This window comes from Leishmania mexicana, chromosome 34 (genome assembly GCF_000234665.1).
Source record: "Leishmania mexicana MHOM/GT/2001/U1103 complete genome, chromosome 34".
NCBI lineage: Eukaryota > Euglenozoa > Kinetoplastea > Trypanosomatida > Trypanosomatidae > Leishmania > Leishmania mexicana.
In genome coordinates, this window is record NC_018338.1 from 701,767 (window position 1) to 723,414 (window position 21,648).

General features: G+C 60.3%; 7 protein-coding genes across 7 annotated transcripts; all 7 read left to right on the plus strand.

The window, feature by feature from the left end:
• Positions 1–400: 400 nt before the first annotated feature.
• On the plus strand, positions 401–1,108 carry LMXM_34_1950 (conserved hypothetical protein; the record flags this gene model as incomplete). The annotated part of the gene is made up of 1 exon (XM_003879141.1): positions 401–1,108. The coding sequence occupies one exon, from the start codon at positions 401–403 to the stop codon at positions 1,106–1,108; it is 708 nt and encodes a 235-aa protein (XP_003879190.1).
• Positions 1,109–2,564: 1,456 nt separating this feature from the next.
• Positions 2,565–3,119, plus strand: LMXM_34_1960 (ribosomal protein L32-like protein; the record flags this gene model as incomplete). The annotated part of the gene is made up of 1 exon (XM_003879142.1): positions 2,565–3,119. The coding sequence occupies one exon, from the start codon at positions 2,565–2,567 to the stop codon at positions 3,117–3,119; it is 555 nt and encodes a 184-aa protein (XP_003879191.1).
• A 2,716-nt stretch (positions 3,120–5,835) lies between these two features.
• Positions 5,836–6,834, plus strand: LMXM_34_1970 (conserved hypothetical protein; the record flags this gene model as incomplete). Its single annotated transcript, XM_003879143.1, has 1 exon — positions 5,836–6,834. One exon carries the CDS (start codon positions 5,836–5,838, stop codon positions 6,832–6,834), a length of 999 nt encoding a protein of 332 aa, XP_003879192.1.
• Positions 6,835–7,676: 842 nt separating this feature from the next.
• Positions 7,677–9,443, plus strand: LMXM_34_1980 (conserved hypothetical protein; the record flags this gene model as incomplete). Its single annotated transcript, XM_003879144.1, has 1 exon — positions 7,677–9,443. The coding sequence occupies one exon, from the start codon at positions 7,677–7,679 to the stop codon at positions 9,441–9,443; it is 1,767 nt and encodes a 588-aa protein (XP_003879193.1).
• Positions 9,444–10,582: 1,139 nt separating this feature from the next.
• On the plus strand, positions 10,583–13,762 carry LMXM_34_1990 (conserved hypothetical protein; the record flags this gene model as incomplete). The annotated part of the gene is made up of 1 exon (XM_003879145.1): positions 10,583–13,762. One exon carries the CDS (start codon positions 10,583–10,585, stop codon positions 13,760–13,762), a length of 3,180 nt encoding a protein of 1,059 aa, XP_003879194.1.
• A 1,147-nt stretch (positions 13,763–14,909) lies between these two features.
• Positions 14,910–17,654, plus strand: LMXM_34_2000 (conserved hypothetical protein; the record flags this gene model as incomplete). Its single annotated transcript, XM_003879146.1, has 1 exon — positions 14,910–17,654. The coding sequence occupies one exon, from the start codon at positions 14,910–14,912 to the stop codon at positions 17,652–17,654; it is 2,745 nt and encodes a 914-aa protein (XP_003879195.1).
• Positions 17,655–19,127: 1,473 nt separating this feature from the next.
• LMXM_34_2010 (putative 40S ribosomal protein S6) lies at positions 19,128–19,877 on the plus strand (the record flags this gene model as incomplete). The annotated part of the gene is made up of 1 exon (XM_003879147.1): positions 19,128–19,877. The coding sequence occupies one exon, from the start codon at positions 19,128–19,130 to the stop codon at positions 19,875–19,877; it is 750 nt and encodes a 249-aa protein (XP_003879196.1).
• Positions 19,878–21,648: the final 1,771 nt, after the last annotated feature.

Sequence of the window (21,648 nt, forward strand, 5' to 3'; positions counted from 1 at the left end):
GCAGCGAACATGAGGCTTGGTGTAGCGTCTTTGCATCTCTTGCCCGCGAGAGAGAGAAAGAGAGAGCCGTGAGGCGGGGCGATAGAACGCTCTGAGCCCGCGCATCGGCTGGGCGTGACGTGCCCCTTCCCCCTTCCCCCGATCTCTGTGCGCCACCTCCGCCTCCCCTCTCCCCTCGCACACATACGAGGCGTCCTGGACTGCTGCACGATACCTGGATCGCCACTCTCCGCTTCTCTACACCTCGCCTACCTCGTTCATGTCCACAAGCCCCCCCCCTGTCGCTCTTCTCATCAACTGCACAGGAACTCGGTGCTGCACGGCGCCGTCGACTCTGTTTCTTCCTCACCTCTTTTCCCCACTCCGCACTACGGCGCACCGTGCAGAGCAGCGAGTGGATATGCTGCGTGCGTCTCGCGTGCCCCTCGGCTACTTCAAGCGGCCTGGCCGCAAGTCGCTCGATGAGGTCTGCAAGCAGAGTCTCTTCGAGATGTCCACCCCACAGCAGGTGGCAACCATTTGGAACCATCACCACATGCAGTTCCTCCAGTACTGGGGACGCACCATCTCGTCCGAGGCGTACTACGCCCTTGAGCCGCGTCTGAAGGCATCGCCGTACTTTGTGGTTCCGGTGTTTCGCGACAAGGGTCTGTTCAACGTTGTGACCAACTTTAAGGACGACCTCGTCGGCGTCACGCCACTCGCTGAGTGGCAAAAAAAGCAGGACGATGCGCAGATTCACATGACCATTCAGTTCTTCACCGAACTGGCCCGTAGTAAGCAGCTGGTGCTGGTCCGCTGCGAAATCAAGGACGAGGTCTTCAAGCGCCTCGACTGCATCTTCATTACCCAGATGCTGCTCAAGTACTACACCTTCCCCCAACTGTATGAGGCGTGGGTGGAGACGTTCAACAAGCGACCAGGCCAGTTCGACTACCACGCTTTCCTACGTGCCATGAAGGATGAGGCGGGAAAGGACGAAATCAGGATCGAGGACAAAAAGTCGGAGGTGCGCTATGATGCCTTTGGCCCCGTCATCGACACGCCCCCCGACGCCGTGGCGAAGCAGATTATGAGCACGTTGGACATAGGGGCCCCGAAGGCGTGAGAGGCGCGCCATGGAAGAGCACACAAGGGCCGCGGTGTGAGGAGTCAGCCCCGCTACCCTTTTGTTTGTGTGTTGCCGCTCATGTGCTGACGCTTCACGGTGCACGTGGCATGTATCATGGTCTGACATCTCTCCCCGCTCGACTATGCGGCCCGTGGCACATTTGCCGTTGCTCTTCACGAGACTGCGCAGAGACGATAGGCCCAGAGGAAGCGAGAGAGAGAGACCATGACACCATGCCAGTGCGTTCGTGTAGTCAGAGTGCGTCTTGACAACAAGGACGACGGCGATTTCGCGGAGCAGCGACAGCGACGGGGGCGGAGGAGCTGTGTGAGCGCGTGTTGCGCAAACAACACGGGCTGGCCCCTCTTGCGCACTGCCTGTTACCCATCCTTCAACACATAATCGTGCTGCACGGCACGACACGAGGTTACCTTGAGGCAACGCGCACACTAAATTCCACTCCTCACACACACAGACACATACATGCAAAAGAAAAGGACTCTGGTCGTCGCTTGCGGCTGTCCCGCGCAGCTGCCTCTTGCTCTCCTGCCTTTCGAATCGAGAAGTAGCATCCACTCGGACACAAGCACGGCACAATGGAAGCGCTACGCCACCTCTATGACATGTGTGCCGGCTCTTGAAGCCGAGCACTGCGTGCCGGCTGGCTGTGTTTGCTCTGCGACGCTCCTCTCTACTCGCACACACGCCTTTACTCTCTCCCCCTTTCCCTCTTCTGTTGGCCTCCTTCTGCCGCTCCTTTGTTTTCGTACTTCCCCCCCCGTCGGTGCACGGCCACGTATACATATCGGTGCGTGTGTGCACATGTACGGCAGACACACACTCCCACCCCCAACCCACGCGCGGCTCTTATTTTCCCATCTTTTCTGTCTGCTTACGTTCTTCCTTGACGGTCTACGCACCCACCAGCTGCTCCGAAATACACGCATCAGCGGATCCATACGCACGTTTCCTGCGTTCTTCCCTTGCGCTGGGGTGCTGGTGCTCTCCCTCTCTTTTTCTGGTTCCAGCTCACGCCTGCTGCGCTAATCGCGTAATCATCACCACCTCCACCTCCGTCACACGGTGTGTTGCGCGCATCTCTGTTGCGCGTCGTACGCGTCTCGCTCGCTCGCTCCTTTTCTTTCGCGTTGTCTTAGGCGCTTTTCGTTCTGCTTCGCCCCGCTCTCCCCGTCTTTAGCGGCACTGTCACCGCCATTTTTGCCTTCTCTCTTTTACATGCAGTCCCCCTCCCCCTCCCTGACATCCACCTCTCCTTGCCAATGAAAGCGCGTGTAGGTGTTGGCAAAGGTCGGCTTTTGCGGACTTCTATCCGCCAGCCCACTCTTCGAATCAGCCGAAAGGGTAACAAGCCATACCGTCTCCCATTCCGGACTACCAGCGCACGGAGAAACGCGCAGTGGCCGTCTTTGGGTGGTCGCGCACGGAGGTTGGCATGCCGCGGTGGCAGCAGGCTGAGGATGTCGGTCGTCTTGCCGCTCAGAACGGTTTCACTGTCATCACGGGCGGCTACGGCGGCTCTATGGAGGCCGTTAGCAAAGGCGCGCGCGAGGTGAGGGATGCGGCAGCGGCAGGCTCTGCTGCCGCGTCAGCCGAGGTTGTCGGCATCGTCGTGTCGGAGGTGTTCCCTGGCCCCCTCAGAGAGGGGAACAAATACCTGACCAAGCTGTTGGACTCGACTTCGATGCTGCACCGCATCGAGCAGCTCACGACCCACTCCCGCTACTTTATCGTTCTGCCTGGGACGACAGGCACACTGCAGGAGTTGGTGACCATTTGGGTGCAGAAGACCATCCACCCCAGCGACCTCCCAATGCCGGTGATCGTCGCGTTCCATGACCCGTGGGAGAAGTGCTGCGAAGGCATCATTGAATCTCTCCAGCTCTCTTCCCAACAGGCCAACGCGATCCATTTCGTCGACACACCAGAGGAAGCCATTGAGTGGATCGTGAAGGATTCCACGGGAGAGATCGACGGCTCGCGGGCTTGATGGAGGGCAGCGAGCGTGCGGCCGTGACTTTGGTATGGAGTCCCCAAAAGGAAAGTGACTGCAGGCCCCGTGCCAACCCTTGCGAGCGCAGGAGGGGGGAGGGGCAATAACGGTTGTCTGTGCGGGTTGTGTTGTCGATAGTGCGGGGCATTTCTGCTTGGCCTCACCCAAACAGGCGCTTTTCGCCATTCCTCGCCTCAACTCCGCTCCCCTTTTTTTGTGGGCCATCAGAGGGCACACATGACGAGGAATAGTGTGCGGTGTGGCTGTGTGCTCTGTCGTAGTGCGACTGCGGGGTGGGCAATTCGAGCGACGCCGCATCCGCAACGAAGACCAAAGGTCAAGCGGTAGAAGGAGAGGAGGAAAAAAGGCGAACAGGGACGACCTCAACGGATGCGCGGGTGCCGGTGACCCGACAGCCATAAACGAATACAGCGCATGCATACAAGTACACATGCAAACAAACATAGCCGTTTTATCTTATCGAGGCGCGCTCGGATATGGAGAGGAGGTGAGGGGATGCACACAAAATGATGTGTATTGCTGGCGCTCCTGCTGGCCGTATGCGCTCTGCCGTATTCCTTCACACGTAGGGAGAACAAACGTGACCGTGCCCTCGCTACGCCTTCGGGTTTCATTTATCCGTTAAGCATCTTATCGCCATAGCCAGACGTCGTCCCCCCTCCCGTAGTTTGCACTCACCTATGGGGGGGACGTATAAGCTCTGCATTTTGATTGGGCCCATCCCTCTCTCTGTGTGTGCGTCGCACATTGGCGGCGGTCCTCCCAGAGCTGGAGTAAGCGAGGAGACTAGGGGAAACAACCTGAGCGGTCGCCTGTGCGCTGCCCGTTGTCCCTGCACAGCGGATTGCTGTCAGGCCCATAAGATTGCCGTGCGTGTAGGGTGTTTAGCGGGACATGGCTCAGCACCGGTCTAGAATCCAAGCAGTAGCCCTTCCTCCACAGTGGCGCCTGAGACCTTCCATCCTGCAGCCAGCGCTGAAGGGAAGAGAAAAAATAATGAGGGAGGCTTGCCACCGCCCAGGCCGCGTTGCGGCAATCCCGTGGGCGACCTTCGCCAACTCGGCCTTGCGTTTGAACTGCCGCGATCTGCTGCCCGTCTGCTTCCGAAGACGGAGACGAACCCGACCCCAAGCATGAGTGGGTAGGCTCCTGGTGCGGAAGAGCTTTGCCGTGTAGCGCTTGAGGTCCTCCTCGTTGGTTGAGTCGCCGGCTATGTTCGGTGCTGCCTCCTCGAGCAGTTTGGAAACCCAACTGGTCAAGCTTCCCCGGCCAGAAAAAAGGCGCGCGTGTTCTATTCGCATAGTGCTTCGCTTTATGCAAACTCTTTATGGGGGGATTGTGTTAGGAGGGTGGCAGGGCTTCACGACTGCACCCGCACATGTGTGGCCTGCAGAAAGGCGATAAACAAAAGCGGGGGAAAAGGGGAAAGGGGGAGGGTTTGAAGGCGGGGGGAGAGAGAGGCTTCCAGTCCCATTCACCTACGGCGTCTGTATGACCCCCGCACACACAACCCCACCCCGCCCTCGGTGCAGCGATGTTGTGCTGTTTTTGTATGGACGGTGACCACTTCTGATCTGCCTTGTCTGATCCTCGTTCGAATCCCATTTTAAGAGCTGTTACGACACATTTTCCCCTTGCACGGTTGTGCGTCGCAGTGACGTGTGTACAGGTCTTCCACGCAACCGCATCTACGCAGCGTGTTCGTTTGTGCGTTCGGACTGCACCATGGAACGTGTAAAGACGAGTAAGAGGCAAGCAACCAGCCAGATTGCCCCCCCCCCCCCCCCCAAATACTGATAATCAAGAAGAATGCTCGAGGTCATGACGCACCCACGGCGTGTGTGTCTGGTCCCACCGGCACACCCGCTGGCGTTGTCGTTGACCGTTACCGCTTTTCTTCTCGTCTTTCCTCATCTACTGCGCCACCTTACGTTTCGGTGCTGCTCTTGCCACATCTCCTCCCTCTTCCCCCCTCCCTCCCCACCCCAACCATTCACGGGGTGCGACTTTTGTGCCCCACAGAATGGTGAAACCAACACACGTGCGCTCACCTACACGGAAAGAGAAGCACAACAACAAAGAAGTTGCGCTGCCCACTTTGCCTGTTTCAACTTCACCGGTCACATACGCTTTGATAACGGGAGGACGCGGTTCACACAGACACGCAGACACACAACACAAGGCTCGATAGCGCGTGCCCGTTTCTTTGCGCCTCTCCATTTGTCTCCGCAGAAGAGCATCAGACACGGGGAGAGCCCGCTCCTAGGTTGGCCGTAATCCATCGATTACCACCTCGCTTCTAGCTGTGAGGGGGAGGGGAGGGGGAGACCAACGCCTATCCATCGCAATCAAACCGTTGTGTATCACAGCAAGGGGCGGCATTTTTCTTTCTCTCTGTTCGTTTCGGCCCCCCTCCTCTGTTGTCGCGGAAGCTGTGCTTCACGCTCACTTCTTGGGAAATACATATGGATCGGCATACTTACCCACGCCGTTTTGTGCGCGCGTGCATGTGTGTCTGTGCGACCGCTTCTGACTCCCCATTTGCCCTTTGTTGATATCCTTTGCATTCTCCTCCTTCCACTCCCACCTGTGCGTGTGCGCGTGCGTGCGTGCGTCTGCGCCATTCTTCAGGGAAAGCGCGCTGAACACCACCGTGGCGAATACACCATCCCTCGCACGCGTATCAGCCACAATGCTCGTGCACGAGGTGGAGAAGACGTACAAACTCAAGGTCCCCTTTTTCCAGGGTACGCTGGAGGAGGCAAAGCGGCACGCTCAGCAGGACTCCCGCTACCTTGTCTTGTACCTGCACAGCCCTCGACATGAAAACACGGAGGCGTATCTGCGCGAGGTGTTGGCCACGGACGAGATCATCGCCCTGCTGCACGAGAGCAGCGTTCTGTTTGGCGTGAGCGTGGCAGATGTGGAGGGCACGCTGCTGGCGGAGGAGCTGGGCGCCCATGCATTTCCGTTCGTAGCAGCCCTGGTGGGCAATACTGTAGTGCTGCGTCTGCAAGGTTACCACAGCCGCGAAACCTTCCGTCGCGAGTGGCGCTTGTGTACCGACGACTGGGATGGGCAGCTAGCCGAGGGCGTCGTCCTCGCTGCCGAGCGCGAGGCCCGCGAGCGGGCACGCATTGCGGAAGCCGAGGCTGACTCGGCAATGGAAGCTGCAGATCGAGTCATTCTCGAGGAGCTGCTGCGCCAGGATGAAGAGGAGCGTCGTGCGGCTGCGGAGCGGGAGGCTGCAGCGCGCCGGGCCGCCGAGGAGCGCGCTGCTGCCGAGCGACTCAAGGCAGAGGATAAGGCGCGGCAGGCCGCGGAAGAAGCGCGACAGCGCATACTCGAGGAGGAGCGGCAGCGGCAGCGCGAGTCAGCGAAGCAGGCAGCAAAAAGTCAGTTGCATGACGAGCCCTCCACCGACGTGGCCACTAGCGAGACGGTGCAGATTAGTGTGCGTTGTCCGTCTGGCAAGCACTATGACCGCCGCTTCCTGCGTAGTGATCTTGTGGACCAACTCACGTTTTTCGTGCTGACATTGGATGAGGTGGCGGACGCGACGGATGCATCGACGGTGCGCTTCGTTACGGGCTTCCCACCTGCACCGCTGGTGTGGCGCGAGGGGGAGACGCGCTTCGGCGACGTGAAGAGTCTCTGCCCGCGTGCGGTGGTGCTCCTGCGCCGGTCATGAGCCAAGTGGCGAGTGCGTTGCATTTCCGTTGTCAGCTGTATCAGTTGATCGTTCCCTCCTCCCCGCTATTTTTTTTTCGTGTTTGTCTCACCACTTCCTTCAGGGTGGTCCCAATACTTGACCCCCTATCTTCCGTTCTTGTGGCTCACTCTCTACCCCCTTCCCACCCATCACGCATCGTCGGTCTTCCTCTCCCACGGCAAACAGTCGATCAGAAATGCCGGTGCTTCAGCGAGCGGGTCTTCGACCTTCCCAGCTCGTCTCTCTCTCTAGCGTGTGACTCGCTGCGCAGGCTGAGGGACAGGACGTTGTGGCACCAAGAGTGTGTGAAGAGGACCAAAATGATCAAGTGCAGCATCCATTCGAGGTGTCCGTGTTGTCGCGCTTGCGGCGTGTCTCCCTCTCTTCGAAGACGCCAAGTTTATGTGGCGGAGCTACGCAGCAGGTGATCGCTGGTAGACTGGAAAGTTGCGGCAGGGCGAGGCGGGTGGCGGTGTGGAGGAGGGAGGGAGGGAGGGGGTGGGGGAGGGTGGCGCAGTCTCCAGGATTCATCCTTTCCTTTTCGCTTCCCACATCCGCCCACAGGAGAGGCCACCCCCCTCAGCCCCACCGTGTACGTGCTCACATCCGTTCACGGACTGCGGATGGCTCGCCACCCTTTCTCGGTATCGCTCACTGTCACGCACATTCCGCACCGCCTCTTTTTTTTCTCCCCCACCCGGTGTACCATGGACCGGGACAGTACACTGGAAAGCATACCCGCTTCCGCGTGCACACTCAGCCTTTGATGGGGCAGGCTCAGGAGAGAGAGAGCAACGAGAACAAAGCCCATCAGAGCAGTCATGCTGCGCCGTAGCTCAGTCGTGCTGGCGAGGTTCCAGCCGTACTCGATGGCGGTGCAAACCCGGTTTAAATGGCGGCACAAGGAGACGGACCGGTGGCGGCGGCTGATGGACGCGACGTGCTTCCAAGTTGATTGGCTCGGCCAGACGGCCGGCCCGAACTTCGCGCAGTACAGCGGGCACTGGACGCACATGATCACCTGCGCGCACGTGATCACGCCGTGGGATTACCCCAACTTCTACCCACCGCAGGGGCCAACCCGATTCGTCTCGCACATTACTCTGGCGGACACCATGACGCAGATTCGGCTCGTCTCGATGCAGGGCAATGCCGTGTACAAGCACTTCACGTCAAATCAACACGTCTTCGTGCATTCGAACCCGCGGCTGGACCTGTGCGTCCTGCACCCGGAGCAAAATCTGAAGCGCAGTGGCGAGATGAAGATGATGTGGATGCAGAACGAAGGGTACATTTTACGTCCGCGCCTGGAGATCAACGAAACGCTGAAGGTCGGCGATCACGTCTGGGTGTACGGCATGTCAGCGCATGAGTCGCTGTTTGATGAGGAAAAGGGGCCAGAGCCTCTCATGATCCCTACCGGCGTCCGCGCTCGCGTGCACAGCGTCACGCGCGAGCACTTCTTCCTGGACACAATGGCACTCGAGGACAACCCAGATCGTGGCCGCATCCAGATGGGCATGTGCGGCTCCGTCGTGATGCGCAACGGCAAGTGTGTCGGCATGCTGACGGCGACGGTGCACGAAGAGAGCGACTGTAAAGAGCTCGCAGGGACGGCCATGTGCACGTATTCGTCTGACATCTTCGAGTTCCTGCTGGAGGTGGAAAAGCAAATGAAGAACCCCGTTGCGCGTCAGAGCCAGGAGGAGACCCGCTTTGAGCAGCGGCGCCGCGCCGAGGGGTGTGTGGTGAAGGAGTACAAGCACTGGGAGCTGGACGAGAGCCGCACGGCCCGCCACATCCCCGTCCCTGTTTCGCTCTGGCATATGGAGGAGAAGTGGGTGACGGAGGAGGATTACATGAACAGCGCCGTCTTTGGCCGCAGCGGTGCCTTTAACCAAGAAACGCAGGAGAGCGCGCTGGGCTACGACATGAACTCCGCCAAGACAAATGGCGACCGCCCAGGTGACATCGACTCCTTTATGTCGACCACGGCGACTGGCAAGCCTGTGATGCAAGGCGAGCGAAAGGACTACAGCCCGACCGGCGTGTACGCGAACGCGGAGGAGTTCAAGAACAAGGATGTGTGGGACTACAACGTGAGCTCCGAGATGCGCTCTCTGTTCAACGAAACAGTCGACAGCAAGGACGCTGAAAGCCTCAACATGATGCGCAAGTCGCTTGAGAACATCCGTGCGCAGCGGGCGATGGAGAAGATGAAGGAGACCGTGATGAACCGCACGGAGTCGGGCTTCGATCCGCTGAAGAGCTACGGCCACTACGGCGGGAGCGCCGACGCCGGGGCCGCCAACTTCAGCCCAGAGTACGCTTCAGCCCACAAAGGTGGTGGGGACGCCTACAGTTACGCGCAAGCAGCTCAGCAGGCGGCGCGCGAGCAGCCAGGGGACCATGCATCACCTGCGTCGTCTCCGCCGCCGCCGCCGCCAAATGAGTCCGTTATAGATCGAAAGAAGCGCGAGCGACGTGAGGCGGAGGCCGAGTATCAGGAGGAGCTGCGCCGTCGCCATGGGCAGCGCGCCGTTCCCTTCGGCGACAAGGACCTCGGCGGCTTCTGGGAGCGACGCTGAGGACTGGTGCTGCCTAACGCTGTACGTCGAACTCGGTGCGCTCTCGGGGAGTGATGGCCTCCAATGCGTATGGGCGAATGGGAATGCGTGTGTACATCTGTGTGTCGCTGCTGCACGTGGTGTACTCGACGTCTTTACAGTTTTTGTTTTTCTCTCCGCCTTCTACGAGTTTTCCATTCACTGCTGGTGTCTGCGTTCACCCTCTCCCTGCTCGATCTAACCCTTATCCTCTCCCTCCCTGTCTGTCTACCATTCTGCGCGTGTCCGTGTCTGAACAAGGTGGGGCGCACGGGAGGAGGGGAGGGGAATGATGCGGCTCTGACGTGCGTCTGACCGAGAAACGGAAGCGAAAACAGTTGAGTGAGAACGGATGGAATGGATAGCTTTCTGGCCGACTAGGACTGCGGAGATGAGGGGGTTTAGGAGGATGGGTAAGTGGTCGACTTATGGATAGCGTACCGCGCTGTTGCCATCACCTCTCGTCCAAGTGCTTGTGGCGGCATCCCTTATTCTCCCAACTTTTTTGTTGGGGTGGGGGGAGGGCCTGTGCAGTCTGCTCTAGGCGCCTTCCGTGCCGTCCGCCGTCGCCATCGACGGCAGCCTAGTGAACTGCATGCAGCGGGATGGACTGCATTGCTTTCGTGGCTGCACGCACGCTCACCTTCGTTTTCCTTTCCTCCTCATATATATATATTATTTATGCTCAATCACGTCTTCTGACTTTCCTCTCTATGTCGCTTCGACAATCCCGAAAACGGGTGCACACACGCACGCACACAATACACACCTTTCCGGCACTGGTGGCGTAGTGACAGCGAAGAGTGTATCCGCTCACACCCAGGCACGAGCTCGTCGTTATCGACCACACACGTAAGCGGCGTTGTGATACCGCGGGAGGTGCTTTTGTGTGTGCACGTGCGTTTTTTTGTTTTATTGGCTTCAGTTTTCCCGCACATCGAGCTTGCACTACGCCCCCCCCTTCGCTTGCTTGCTTGCCAGTGCGCTCGAAGCGGACGTGGCGGAGCAGTCGACACGCGGGCAGCTGCACACGCGTGGCCGGCTCACCGCAGCCCGTTTGTCACCGGAAATCCGTCTGCTGGTTTGCATCATCTCCACAACCCCTTTAGCGAATCTTCGCCATGACCCGAGCACACGCCATCGAGACCAGACTGGAGAAGCTGGTGCCCGCCCTCGATGAGTATTACACGAGCGGCTTCCTCACGCGCGAAGAGACGGTCGAGGTGTCACGGCAGCGTCAGCACTGGGAGTTCCGTCTCGTTGCCAAGCCCCTTCTCCTCCTCGATGTGCGCGGGGCCATCACGTACGAGCTGGGGCTCGAGAAGCGTCTCCGGGAGTACTGCATCTACACGAAGCTTAACCTGCAGCACCGCTGGGATATCGTTGACCGCATCGAGGGCATCTACAAGATCGGCCTCAAGCACCTGCGCAACAAGGCAGAGCACGAGGCACTGCGGCAGGAGTGCGTGCTGTTTATGAAGCAGTTCCAGCGCAATGGCAGCCTCAGCAACCTCTACGGTGAGCTCATGGTGATGCACCCGCGGCGCAGCGACATCTGGGTAGAGGCGGCGGAATGGCAGGGGTTCTCGCAGCGCAACACAGACAACGCCCGGGCAATCATCCAGCAGGCGCTGCTGACCATGTCATCAGAGCCCGTGGTGTGGGCCTGCGCGCTGCGTGTGGAGCTACAGTTTGTGCAGCGTCTCCTTGAAGGGCTGCTGGCCGAGCACCGCGAGGAGGTGCGTAAGGCGCGCAAGCGCGCGGCGAAGGCGACCGAGGACGGCGACGAGGAGAACCGCGCCAACGATGCCATGACCGCAGCTGAGGAGGGGGAGGCCACGTCGGCGATAGCACCGAAGCTGCGGGCCGAAAACGAGGACATGGCTCACGTGCTGCTCGACCTTGCTTTAGCCAAGACAGTTGTGGAGGAAGCATTTGACAGCCCTGCTAGTGGGACGGTGCTGCTGGAGCAGCTGCTGGCGGTCGCGGGCACCTACGCCTTTGCGCGCGAGGTGGTGGAGCTTGCCGTGACGACGGCGGCGCACAAGATGGCCGAGGCCTGCAGCGGGTCTGCTGACGTGACAGTAGCGGCAGCGCGCGTCTGTGGCGCTCGCGGTGCATCGGCCTCGTCCTCCCTCACCATTGCATCCGACCAGCAGCAGCTCCGTGTGCGCACGCAATGGCGTCACCGACACAGCATTGACACTGTCTTTGCGCACTATCTCGCCCTGGAGGATCTGGTCATGAACCGGTACACGACGGCCATAGTAGACACCACCGCCTACCTCGCCGACGGCGGCAGCGGAGGCATCTCGACCGCAAAGCGGCGAAACCAGCAGGCGCAGCAGCCGACTGCTGGCGCCTCACTCCTGACCCCGTCAGAGGAGGACCGCCGTCGTGCTGCTGTCAAGGCAGTCGTTTCACTTTTGGCGTTTTCGTTCACGCCGACATCGGCGCTGGCGGAGTTGTCCGGCATCGTGGCAGCTGACACGGACTCGACGAAACGCTTTCCGGCTGTGCGGCGGGCCTTTGCAGAGGCCCTGCGTCGCGTCGCCACCGTGTCGGCTGAGGGGGTGTCGCGGGTGTGCGCGCATCTGCTGCGAACCCCGGCAACCGCTGCTGCCAGCACCGCAGCATCGACGACGACAGCCAACAAAAGCAAGAGGAAAGACGCGCGGCAGACCCACACAACACTGGACATGGCGGCGGCGGTCCAGTGGCTTCTGGGGCAGCCGCATCTCGACAAGGCAACCCTACACGCGTGCGTCACGGAGCCGCGGGAGCGCACGGAGAGGCTGCTGAGGGAGGTGACTTCGGCGGCTGACATGCACCCGCCTGCCAAGTCGCGCGCTAGACACGAGGCCCCCGCCGGCACCGCCGGTGCTGCGGCGCTTATGACGTGGTCGGTAGTCCAGCTGGAGCATTTCTTGCAGGCGGCGGACAGGGATGCGCTGGTACAAGGCGCCGGTGACGGTGTCGGGGGCTTTGCCAGCGTGCCGCCGTACTCGCCGCTCAAGACCGCCGCAGCGATGACCACGGAAGACGTGGAGCGCTTCATTGTGTGGTGGAAGGAGGAGGAGGCGGTACTGCGTGGACAGCAGGAGGAGGGGGGTGACTCTGGCGGCGCACTCGCCGCTTCGCGAACGCGCCGTCGCCTGGCGGCGATGAAGTTACTACACCAGCACGGCCTCCTGCCTTCTGTGGACATGCCCGCTTCTGCAAAGAAGAAGAGCAGCGGCAACAAGAGGGAGCTGCTGAAGGGTGGCATCAGCGACGCTGCTAGTGAAGACGCGTGGGCCAAGGCGCAAGGCGCGCTGCTAAATCGATCCAGCGCACTGCAGTTTGTTCCAGTCGCGGGTGCGACTGCACCAGCACGGCTCCCGCTCTCTCTGTGGCGCTTTTTTAGCGCCTTGGAGAAGTTGGAGGGGCCGACGCAGATGAGGGAGAAGGCTCCCCGGGCTCACGCGGCGGTCTCGCGCAGTGGCCGCAACGGCAGTGACAGCGACGACGATCACGACAATGAGACCAGCGGTAGCGGCGTAGCGGCGGGGTGCAAGTATGCGGAGGGGTCGTCTTCCAGCACGCGGCTTTCGAGTTTCGCCGCAGCTGGGCTGCTCTTTTTGAGTGGGGTGCCGCACAGCACGCTCAGCCGCGAAGAGGAGTGGGTGCGGCTGGAGGGAGTAACCTCGCTGCTGCGGTGTCGGCTGTTCTCCTGGCTGGGACGTCGAGTGTGCACCCGCGACACCGTTGCCGAAACACTGCAGCGCGCCGAGAGCAACCTCGCAGAGGCTTGGATCGCTGACCTGCAAGGGCTGCTGGCGCTGGCGCAGCGGTGTCAGCCGCTGCCCCGCTTCGCGCAGACGCACTGCGTGCTTCCATTTTTGGAGGGCGTCGCACTTTTTCGCTCTGCCTGCACACCTGGGACAGCTCTATCTGCTCTGTCACGCAACGTGTCTCAGCCTGCCAAGGTCACCCGCGATGCTGTGCAGGCGGCGCGAGAGGCGTATGAGGCGCTGCTGCAGCTGTACGGCGTCTCCAAACACCCCGAGTCTTTTCTCCCCCTTGTGTACGACGGCACATCGACCAAGAAGCTCGCCCAGCAGGCAGCTACCACGCCGAGCGTGTGCTTCAAGGCATCGACAGCGGAGGTGCAGCGGGCCAACGCCGAGGACTGGGTGGCGTACGTGCTGTTCGAGCGCATCGTATCCAAAGATTTGCTGAGGGCCAAGGCAGTTGTGGAGCAGGCACGTCGGGCCTCTCTGGCACCGCAGATCTTCATGGTGAGGCTGAGCGCGCTGTAGCGGGGTGGAAGGACGAGAGAGGCAGCAACGGCGAAGCTGTGCTTTGCCGCTCCCCTGCTTTTAATCCCTTTCACTCCACTTCTCGGGCACTGGCTAAGGGTGTCTCCTCCCGGCAGCGAACTCCCCTGCGTCCACCCTGTTGTGAGAGGTGCATGCCGTTCACCAGGTACCACACCCGCTGAGGAGGGCTCACTTGCTGTGTGTGAATCTCGCTAAGTACAAGATGCCTCGTTCATGCGAATGACAACAAGGCCTTTTTTCTTTTGTTTCTCGAATAAGCTTCCCTGTCTCGGTCTGTATGTGTGCCTCTCACCGTAAGACGTGCGCGCCGATGCGCTCTCCACACACTCGCTCACGGAGCGAGTTGATAAAGTGCGTGTAACCTCTCTCTCACACACACACCGACGGGTGAGTTGTCTAACAGCAATCGAAAAAAAAGGAAATCTATTGGGCATACAGCTACGTACGCATAGAATCGTCGAGGTCTGCACGAGGGAGATGGGCTGGATTCGACTGGCGGGTGACTGCGTGTGTTGCGCGGCGACGTACTGCGAGGGCATCTCGCTCCTTTTGGCGTTGTCTTTGTGGTCATCAGGCGTCAGGCGTTTATTTTTCAGCCTGCAGATGGTCTTCCTCGTCTACGGCCTGCGAGGCAGACACCGAGGCCAGTGCGGAGGGGCCGTGTTTCTGCACGCTTCACTGGGATGGGCAAGGCAGTGAGAAAAACAGCTTGCACATTTGTGGATGCAGCCCCGTTTGCTAGCGGCGCTTGCCCCCTCTGTACCCCAACACCCCCGCACCCGCTTGCCTACTTCTGCTCTCTTGCCCGCGTTCACACCGCTGGACGTGTTCTTCCGCTTTTTCCTCTCTTCTAGGGTTCGTCTGAGGATTGGCAGCGACCTCAAAGAGTATCTGTCACCTTCTCTGCACTGCGCGCGCACACACACACAGTCGACCACGCACACACAGGCGCACTCGCTGCCGTTGCGGTGGACTGTGGTGCAGGCGTCTTTCTCAACAAGGGGAAGTGCTTTGGAGCAGGGCATCGCGCGCAGGACGTGACCGCGCTTCTACCCGCGCCACATCCCCCCTGCGAATCACCTGCACTTCTCAAACATTCTTCCGCCCTGGTGACTAAAAGCACGCCATGCTCAGGCGGAAAGGTTACTGGCAGGCCGTCCTGTGCACTCGGCGCCCTCGCTTCCTCACAGGAGGGTTTCGCCCCTCTCCTCCGTCCTCACTCCAGCGTGCGCAGGCACCCTGTCTCGACCCTGCGGCTACATCGACCGCACATGAGTCACTGGCGCAGTCGCCTGCTTTAGCAGAGGTGGACATCATTCACTCAACCACCTCACCCGCCGTCGTGCTGGCAGCGCCGTCTGCGAACGTTCTGGCGACGCGCGCAAAGCCGGTGACGCCTCCACAGGAGACGCTGCGCCACGCGCTCGGCACGCGGGACGCGTACCGCATCTTTTGCGCGCTGTTACGTGAGCAGCAGACGGTCGTCGGTGCGTCGTGCAGTGAACTGGAGCGCCTGCTCTCCAACATTGAGGGAGAGGCCGATTCACTCGCGGCAGCGGCATGCGCCTGTGTGGCGGTGGCGCTGAGTCCGTCGGATTGGCCGCCCTGGGTGTCGGCACGGTTTGCTGCTACTGGGACGGCGGCGATGCCGATTGCACACAACCGTGCATCGGTGGACGCGGGGAAGGCGGCAGGCGCTGGTGAGGCAGCCAAGGAAGTGAGAGACGTCTGGGCGGTCGCGTCGCCGCTGCGTGTCACGGCCGCAGTCATCCTGCGCCGCATTGCTGCCCGGCTCCCCACCCAAGATGCGTGCCGCTCGGCTTCAGCGCCTTGTCTGCCTTTGCTCAAGTGGCTCACGCTTCTCTGCGGGGCGGCGCTGGCGCCGTCGTCCAAGACAGCGCTGCACCTCGCGGCTGAGGTCAGTCGCGTTTCTCTCGACGCCGCTGGCGTGGCCCTGGCCGCGTTCTGCGCGTCTCACTCGTTGACTGCCGAGGGTAGCAAGGATGACGGCGCTTCCTTCGCTGCAGGTCACACTCGGGAGACCTGGTGGCTGTCGCTCTGGATGCAGCTTACCCAACCCAGCGCTCAGCCGCCATCGCTGCCCCCCTTCTCGCTCGACGCCGTGGCCGCTTCGCCAGCAGTGGTGGTGTGGTCCAGCGGCCTCATGTCCGCTGACCTCCGTGAGAGGCGCGTTTCGTGGCATCTGCACTGTCTCATCGCCTCAAAGGAGGTACACAGTGCGGCGCGACTCTTGGCTGGTGCGTGCCGCGATACATCAAAGGCGCCGCATGGGGCCACCATCCCTGTCCTGGCGTCCACCCAGGCGGAGCTCCTCTCCTCTCTCCCACCTCAGCTACTGGAGGAGGGTCGCCTAGGTGAGAAGCTGGCTATGAATCTAGTGGAGCACCTTAAGCACATGCAGTCGCGGCCACGGCGGCCTTGGAGTGGCTCACCACAGTCCCTATCGTTTGTGCCGACCGTTGCAGCGAACGCTATCTTGTATGCACGCATGCTGCAATACCTCCTGACATCCAGCGCGCAAGTGGGCAGCAGGGACAGCTATGTGCATTATCTTCACGATCTGTCACTACTGCTGTCCCAGAGCAGTATCTACGCGCTGGCGGCGTCGTTGGTTCCGGCCGATCAGCCCTTAAAAATCGTCATGGTGGCTGCCAAAGACACATATCGAGAGGGCCACATGAAGCAGCTCGTTGGCGCTGTGCGCCAGGTCGTCGATTCTCTCTGTGAAGAGCCCATCCCTCGTTTGGCCGCGCCGGCGACCACCGACACCGTCACTGAAAATGGCGTCGCCTCCACGCGGAGGGCTCTGAAGACCGGCGCAGCGCTCTCCTCCACCGGAGTGGCACCGACGAAGGGTAAGAGGGAGTGTAAGGCGGCGAAGCTGGAGGAGGAGCAGACTGTCCTCGAATGTGCAGCGGCCAACTCGTGCGGTGCCGCGTCGTGGCGGTGGCGTGAGGATGCGTTATCGGAAGTGGACGGCACGGTGCAGGCGGCGGTGCACCTCCTCACGTCGCTCTTGGAGCTGTGCTCTAGCCGCAAGAACAGCCTCCCACTGCGCGTTGCCGAGCCGAAGTGGCGTCGAGAGCTGCGTGAGCGAACCGCCGTGCGTGCACACAAGTTCGAGCTGCTCCTCCAGGAGCTCCCACACACGGAGCTGCGCGCCGTGTTGCAAACCCTCCTGGGGCACGGTTACATTCGCGAGGGCAGTCAGCTGGGGGTTTCGTTGGTGAAAGGTGACCAGGTGGATCTGCGATACTACACCTTGCCCTTGCTGGGGTCGCTTTACTTGGCGGTGTGTGTCCCGCCAGGTCCCCCGACACCTGCTCAAGTCGTAGCTTCGAGCACGTCTTCTTCATCTTCCAGCGCACCACCCTTCCCCGACGCAGAGGCTGTAACAGAGTCGGAGAAGCAAGCGGTTTACCGGATGTACCGGCGCCGGCTCGAGATCTACGGCAATGATGATCTCAGTGCCACTGCACCCTCGTACTCGCCCGCTAGAGACTGTCGCATCCGCAGCGGTGTTGAGGGCGAGCGTCATGACGGTGTTGCTGCGCCGACCCGCCACGACTCGGAGGGCTCTGCGGCTGCGGCAACCACTGCGCTTGTACGCAGCCCTGAGAACAAACTTTTTCAGGCACTGGTGCTCGCTAGCACGCGCCCCGCGACGTCTCTCGCAAGCTACGCGACGGCCGAACTCGCAAACTGTTTGCTGAACCGCCGCGTCGATGTGGCGGGGAGGGGAATGGTGGTGGACGTCGGGTCTGCTGGAATTTCCAAGGACCACTCTACCGGCAGAGGCCTAGGCGCCGTGTTCGGCCCCTGGCTTCGCACAGGGGTGGTCACATGGTGACGAGAAAGCTGCGCCGCTCGTGAGGGCAGTCGCGGGAGGGAGTGCGGGGGGGGGGAGGAGGGCGAACGAGGTAAAGCGAGGGGCTTTCGCTTGTGTTGACGCGTATGTGTGCGTATAGGAGCACAGGCGCTAAACGTTGCCTCTGCCTCGCATCCCGACACTCTCTCCTCGCCGCAGCACGTGACGTATTCTGAGTTTGGTCACCCACTTCATCCGTCTTCGCATTAACATGTGTCTGCCTCTCTCTCTTTTTTTCTGTGGTGTATGTGTGGTGTGTGTGTGTGGTATGTCGGTATATTGCCGCTCTTGGCTCTCGCTGTCCCTCTTGTTTGGCTGCTTCCCCACAAGCAGCCCCCCTTTTCCTTTCTTGCTACCCACTGCGCTGCCTTGAAAAGGTTGCCTGTCGCACGGCAGCGCTGCCATGGGTTTTCTCTTTCTTACGCTGCGCCCTCCCCCTTCCTCCTTCCCCCTTTCCACACGCACGCACGTACACACACACACACACACACACACATGCATGCATACACACATGGTGCTGCTTCGGCTGATTCTGCTCTCGCGAAGAATTTTTTTTTGTTTGCGCGATGGGTCTCCGTCTGAAGATCCTGTGCTACGTCGTGTCTGTGCGCTCCGCTCTTTCTCTATCTTTTTGGTCTAAGCGCTGGTATGTGCCTCGTCACCATACATGCCTCTCCCCCTCCCCCTCTCCTGCATCACCCTCCCCTCCCCTCCCCGCTTCCCCATTTCCTGGGTGCACGCGTGTTTCTCTGCTGCTTCGATTTGATTGTTCCCGCCTGACGCTCATTCTTTTTCTGATGCCTTTTTTTTGTTCCGCCTCGATGGAGGGGAGAACTGGCCGTTTCAGAGATGAGCCGAGGCTGGCGCAGCTTTAGTGGCTGAAGGGTGGGGTGGGTGGGGCGCGAGAGGGGCGCACGGCGATGTGGAGGCGCTTTCTCTCTTTCTTCTTGCTTTTCTCGTGCGTTTCTGTCGTCTTGCGCTGGCCGCAGGATGAAAGGCCGTGACAGGCAAGATGGGTCAGTACCGCCTCATCGAAGAGCGCGTAAACAGCATAACCGAATAACCGCATTATTTCTTGCGAGGCCGAAGAACACAAACGAAGGCGAAGCTGCGAGGCGCCTAGCCGAGTCGGGAAGAACTGGGTTTGCGACAGTCTTCCTCGTTGGAACGACCTCCTTGCGCATTCGGCGTTCAGCCGTGACACAGGGTATAACGCCTTTTTTTGTACACTCTTGCGGTGTTTGGTTTCTAGCAGGCGCGTGCACCGAAATGAGCAGGCGCCTTGCGAGAAGGGCGTGGGCGACACGTCTCCGAGCCCACACGTGCACCCCACAAGATGGACACGTGAGTGCTCCCTTCACCTACTTCTCTCCCCCTTCTCTTTTCCCACCTCTCTGTGTCTCCCTCGCTCTTCTCTTCTCACCGCAGAGTGACTTCGATAACGGTTAGAGAAAGATGAAGCTCAACATTGCGTACCCCCGCAACGGGACGGTGAAGCAGTTCGAGATCTCGGACGAGGTGCTCCGCCGCGTGCAGCTGCAGGACTACCGCCTCGGCAACGATGTGGACGGCGCCATCTTTGGCAGCGAGTTCAAGGGCTACATCTTCCGCCTGCGCGGTGGCTCGGACAAGGATGGTTTCCCGATGGTCCCTGGTGTGCTCGCCTCCAGCCGTGTGTCGCTGCTGGTGAAGCGCGGTGCAATCGGCTTCAACACCTTCCGCGGCTACCAGGGCGAGCGCCGCCGCAAGAACGTTCGCGGCTGCGTGCTCGCGAGCGACATTGCGCTGGTGAACGTGACCATCTCCAAGGTCGGTGACCAGCCGATCGAGGGTGTGACGGACACCACGGCTCCCCGCCGTCTGGGTCCGAAGCGCGCGAGCAAGATCCGCAAGCTCTTTAACCTGTCCCGCACCGAAGACGTGCGCAAGTACGTTGTTCGCCGCCGCGTCGTGAAGAGTGGCAAGAAGGACCGGCTGAAGGCCCCGAAGATCCAGCGTCTGATCACGCCGAGGGTCAAGGCCCGCCGTGCCAAGAAGGCCAAGGACGCCATCGCCAAGGTGCGCGCGTCTGCTGCTGAGCGCCGTGAGTACCTGCGCCTCATCGCCTCGAACCGCCGTGCGCTGCGCCAGCGTGACCACTCCAAGAAGCACACCCAGAAGGTGCACGCCCAGCGCGCTGAGGTGGCGGCGTTCCAGAAGAAGTAAGAGGATGTGTGTGTGTGTGTGCGTGCGTGTGAAGGGGGTTTTCCTAGGTTAGCCTGCCGCTTTTTGTCTGTGCAAACAAACGACATGAGCAGCAGCAGCAACAGCCACCTCCCTGGCACCCACGCTGACACTGTACTCACGCATACGAGCACACCGCCCACCAACGCACGTACACCATATCATCATTGCACGCGGAGGCGCTCGCGGCGTGTCGTCGTCTTTCCCCCGTTTCGATCTCATTTGTGATTTCTTTTCTCTTTTTGAGTTCTTCATTGACATGCAAAACAGCAAAAAAAATGAATCAGGATGCAAGCAGGGAGCGTGCTCACGCCAACTCAGACACCGGAATGTGCATGAGGCAGCCCAACTCCCCTTCCACCCTCCCATTTTCCTTTGCCCCCATGGAGTGACACGTAGCGGCGCCGCTACTGGTTGAATCGAGGGAGGGAATGGGAGGAAGATCACGGTTTTCTGCCTTCAAGGACCACGCCCTCGCGACGCTCCCAGGTGTGCGGCCACTGGCAGACCTGCACCTCCCCGAGAAGAGAGGGCAATACCCCTCGAGGAGCATGAGCATGCACGTAACCTCGCTATAGCTGATGCATGGGCTGCTTTCCTCCTCGTACCAATGCTGCTGATGCTGTTGGTGGTGGTGCTTCGCTCTTGTCTCTCCGTCTCACGTTTTCTATGTGCTTTTTCACCTGCACACCATCTCTTCCCTTCTGCGGCGGCGGCCATGCATTTGTGTGTGTGTGCCTGCAGGGGGAGGGTATGGAGAGAGGGAGACACGGCAAGCGCGGCAGCGAGCGAGCGGGTGGGTGAGAGGGGGAGAGAGACGAGCTCCAGCACTTGTAGCAGCGGAAAGTACGTTCACGTTCCCTGTGCGTGCCCGTGTCTATTTCTGCGAGGGTGGATGTGCGTAGCCGGTCTTGCGTGTCACATGGTACTTCTCATGATTTTGTTTCGCTTTCTCAGCACCTTTTCCAGTTCTTCTCTCGCCCCATCCACTACTGCCTCGCCGCTGTTTCCCGGCGCGTCTCTCGCCTTGCGTCGGTTCATCTAGAACGGCCCACAAACAAGGAACAGGAAGACAACAACCAAGTGTATGAGTGCCAGCGGAGGACGACACAACATCGCCTCACTCCAGCACCACCATCACCCCCACCCCCTTCCCTGGCCTTGTGTCGGGGTGTGTCTCTACCCCTCCCCCTTCTGGCATTCCTCCTCCCTTTTGGTGCCCACGCACACACACACACACACGAAGAAGTACATGACGTCGACGTTGTTCGCTTAACAAGAACAGAGAAGCAAGGAGGAAGGAAAAAGAAAGCATCCACAAAAGACGCCTGAATTGCCGTCGTGGACGCCATCGCGCACTCACTCACATGCGCACACGTATTGACACCCGCTAACCCACGCAAGCACCGCTGCGAGTTTATTTGTAGGCTCTTTTTCTCTACCTTCGACATAGTTGTTTGCGGCCCCTTCAGGGTGCGGAAAGCTGCTGCTGCTAGCCTTTTCCGTCGTTCGCCGCCCCCCCTCCCCCCTCGCAACAGTAGTTGCTGTGAACTCCCTAGAGTACACACGGACACACATAGTCAGAAGTGTTCGCGTTAGCCTAGCTATTTTTTTTCGTCTTTTCCGTCTTCATCCACGCTCCGATCAAGCTTCCTCGGCCGCTGACCCGGCAACTCAGACACGAAGAGGATCGAAGGCTCCACTAGGAACAGGGTTGATTGGGGACGTCGTTAGCTGATCGCCGTCTTTTCGT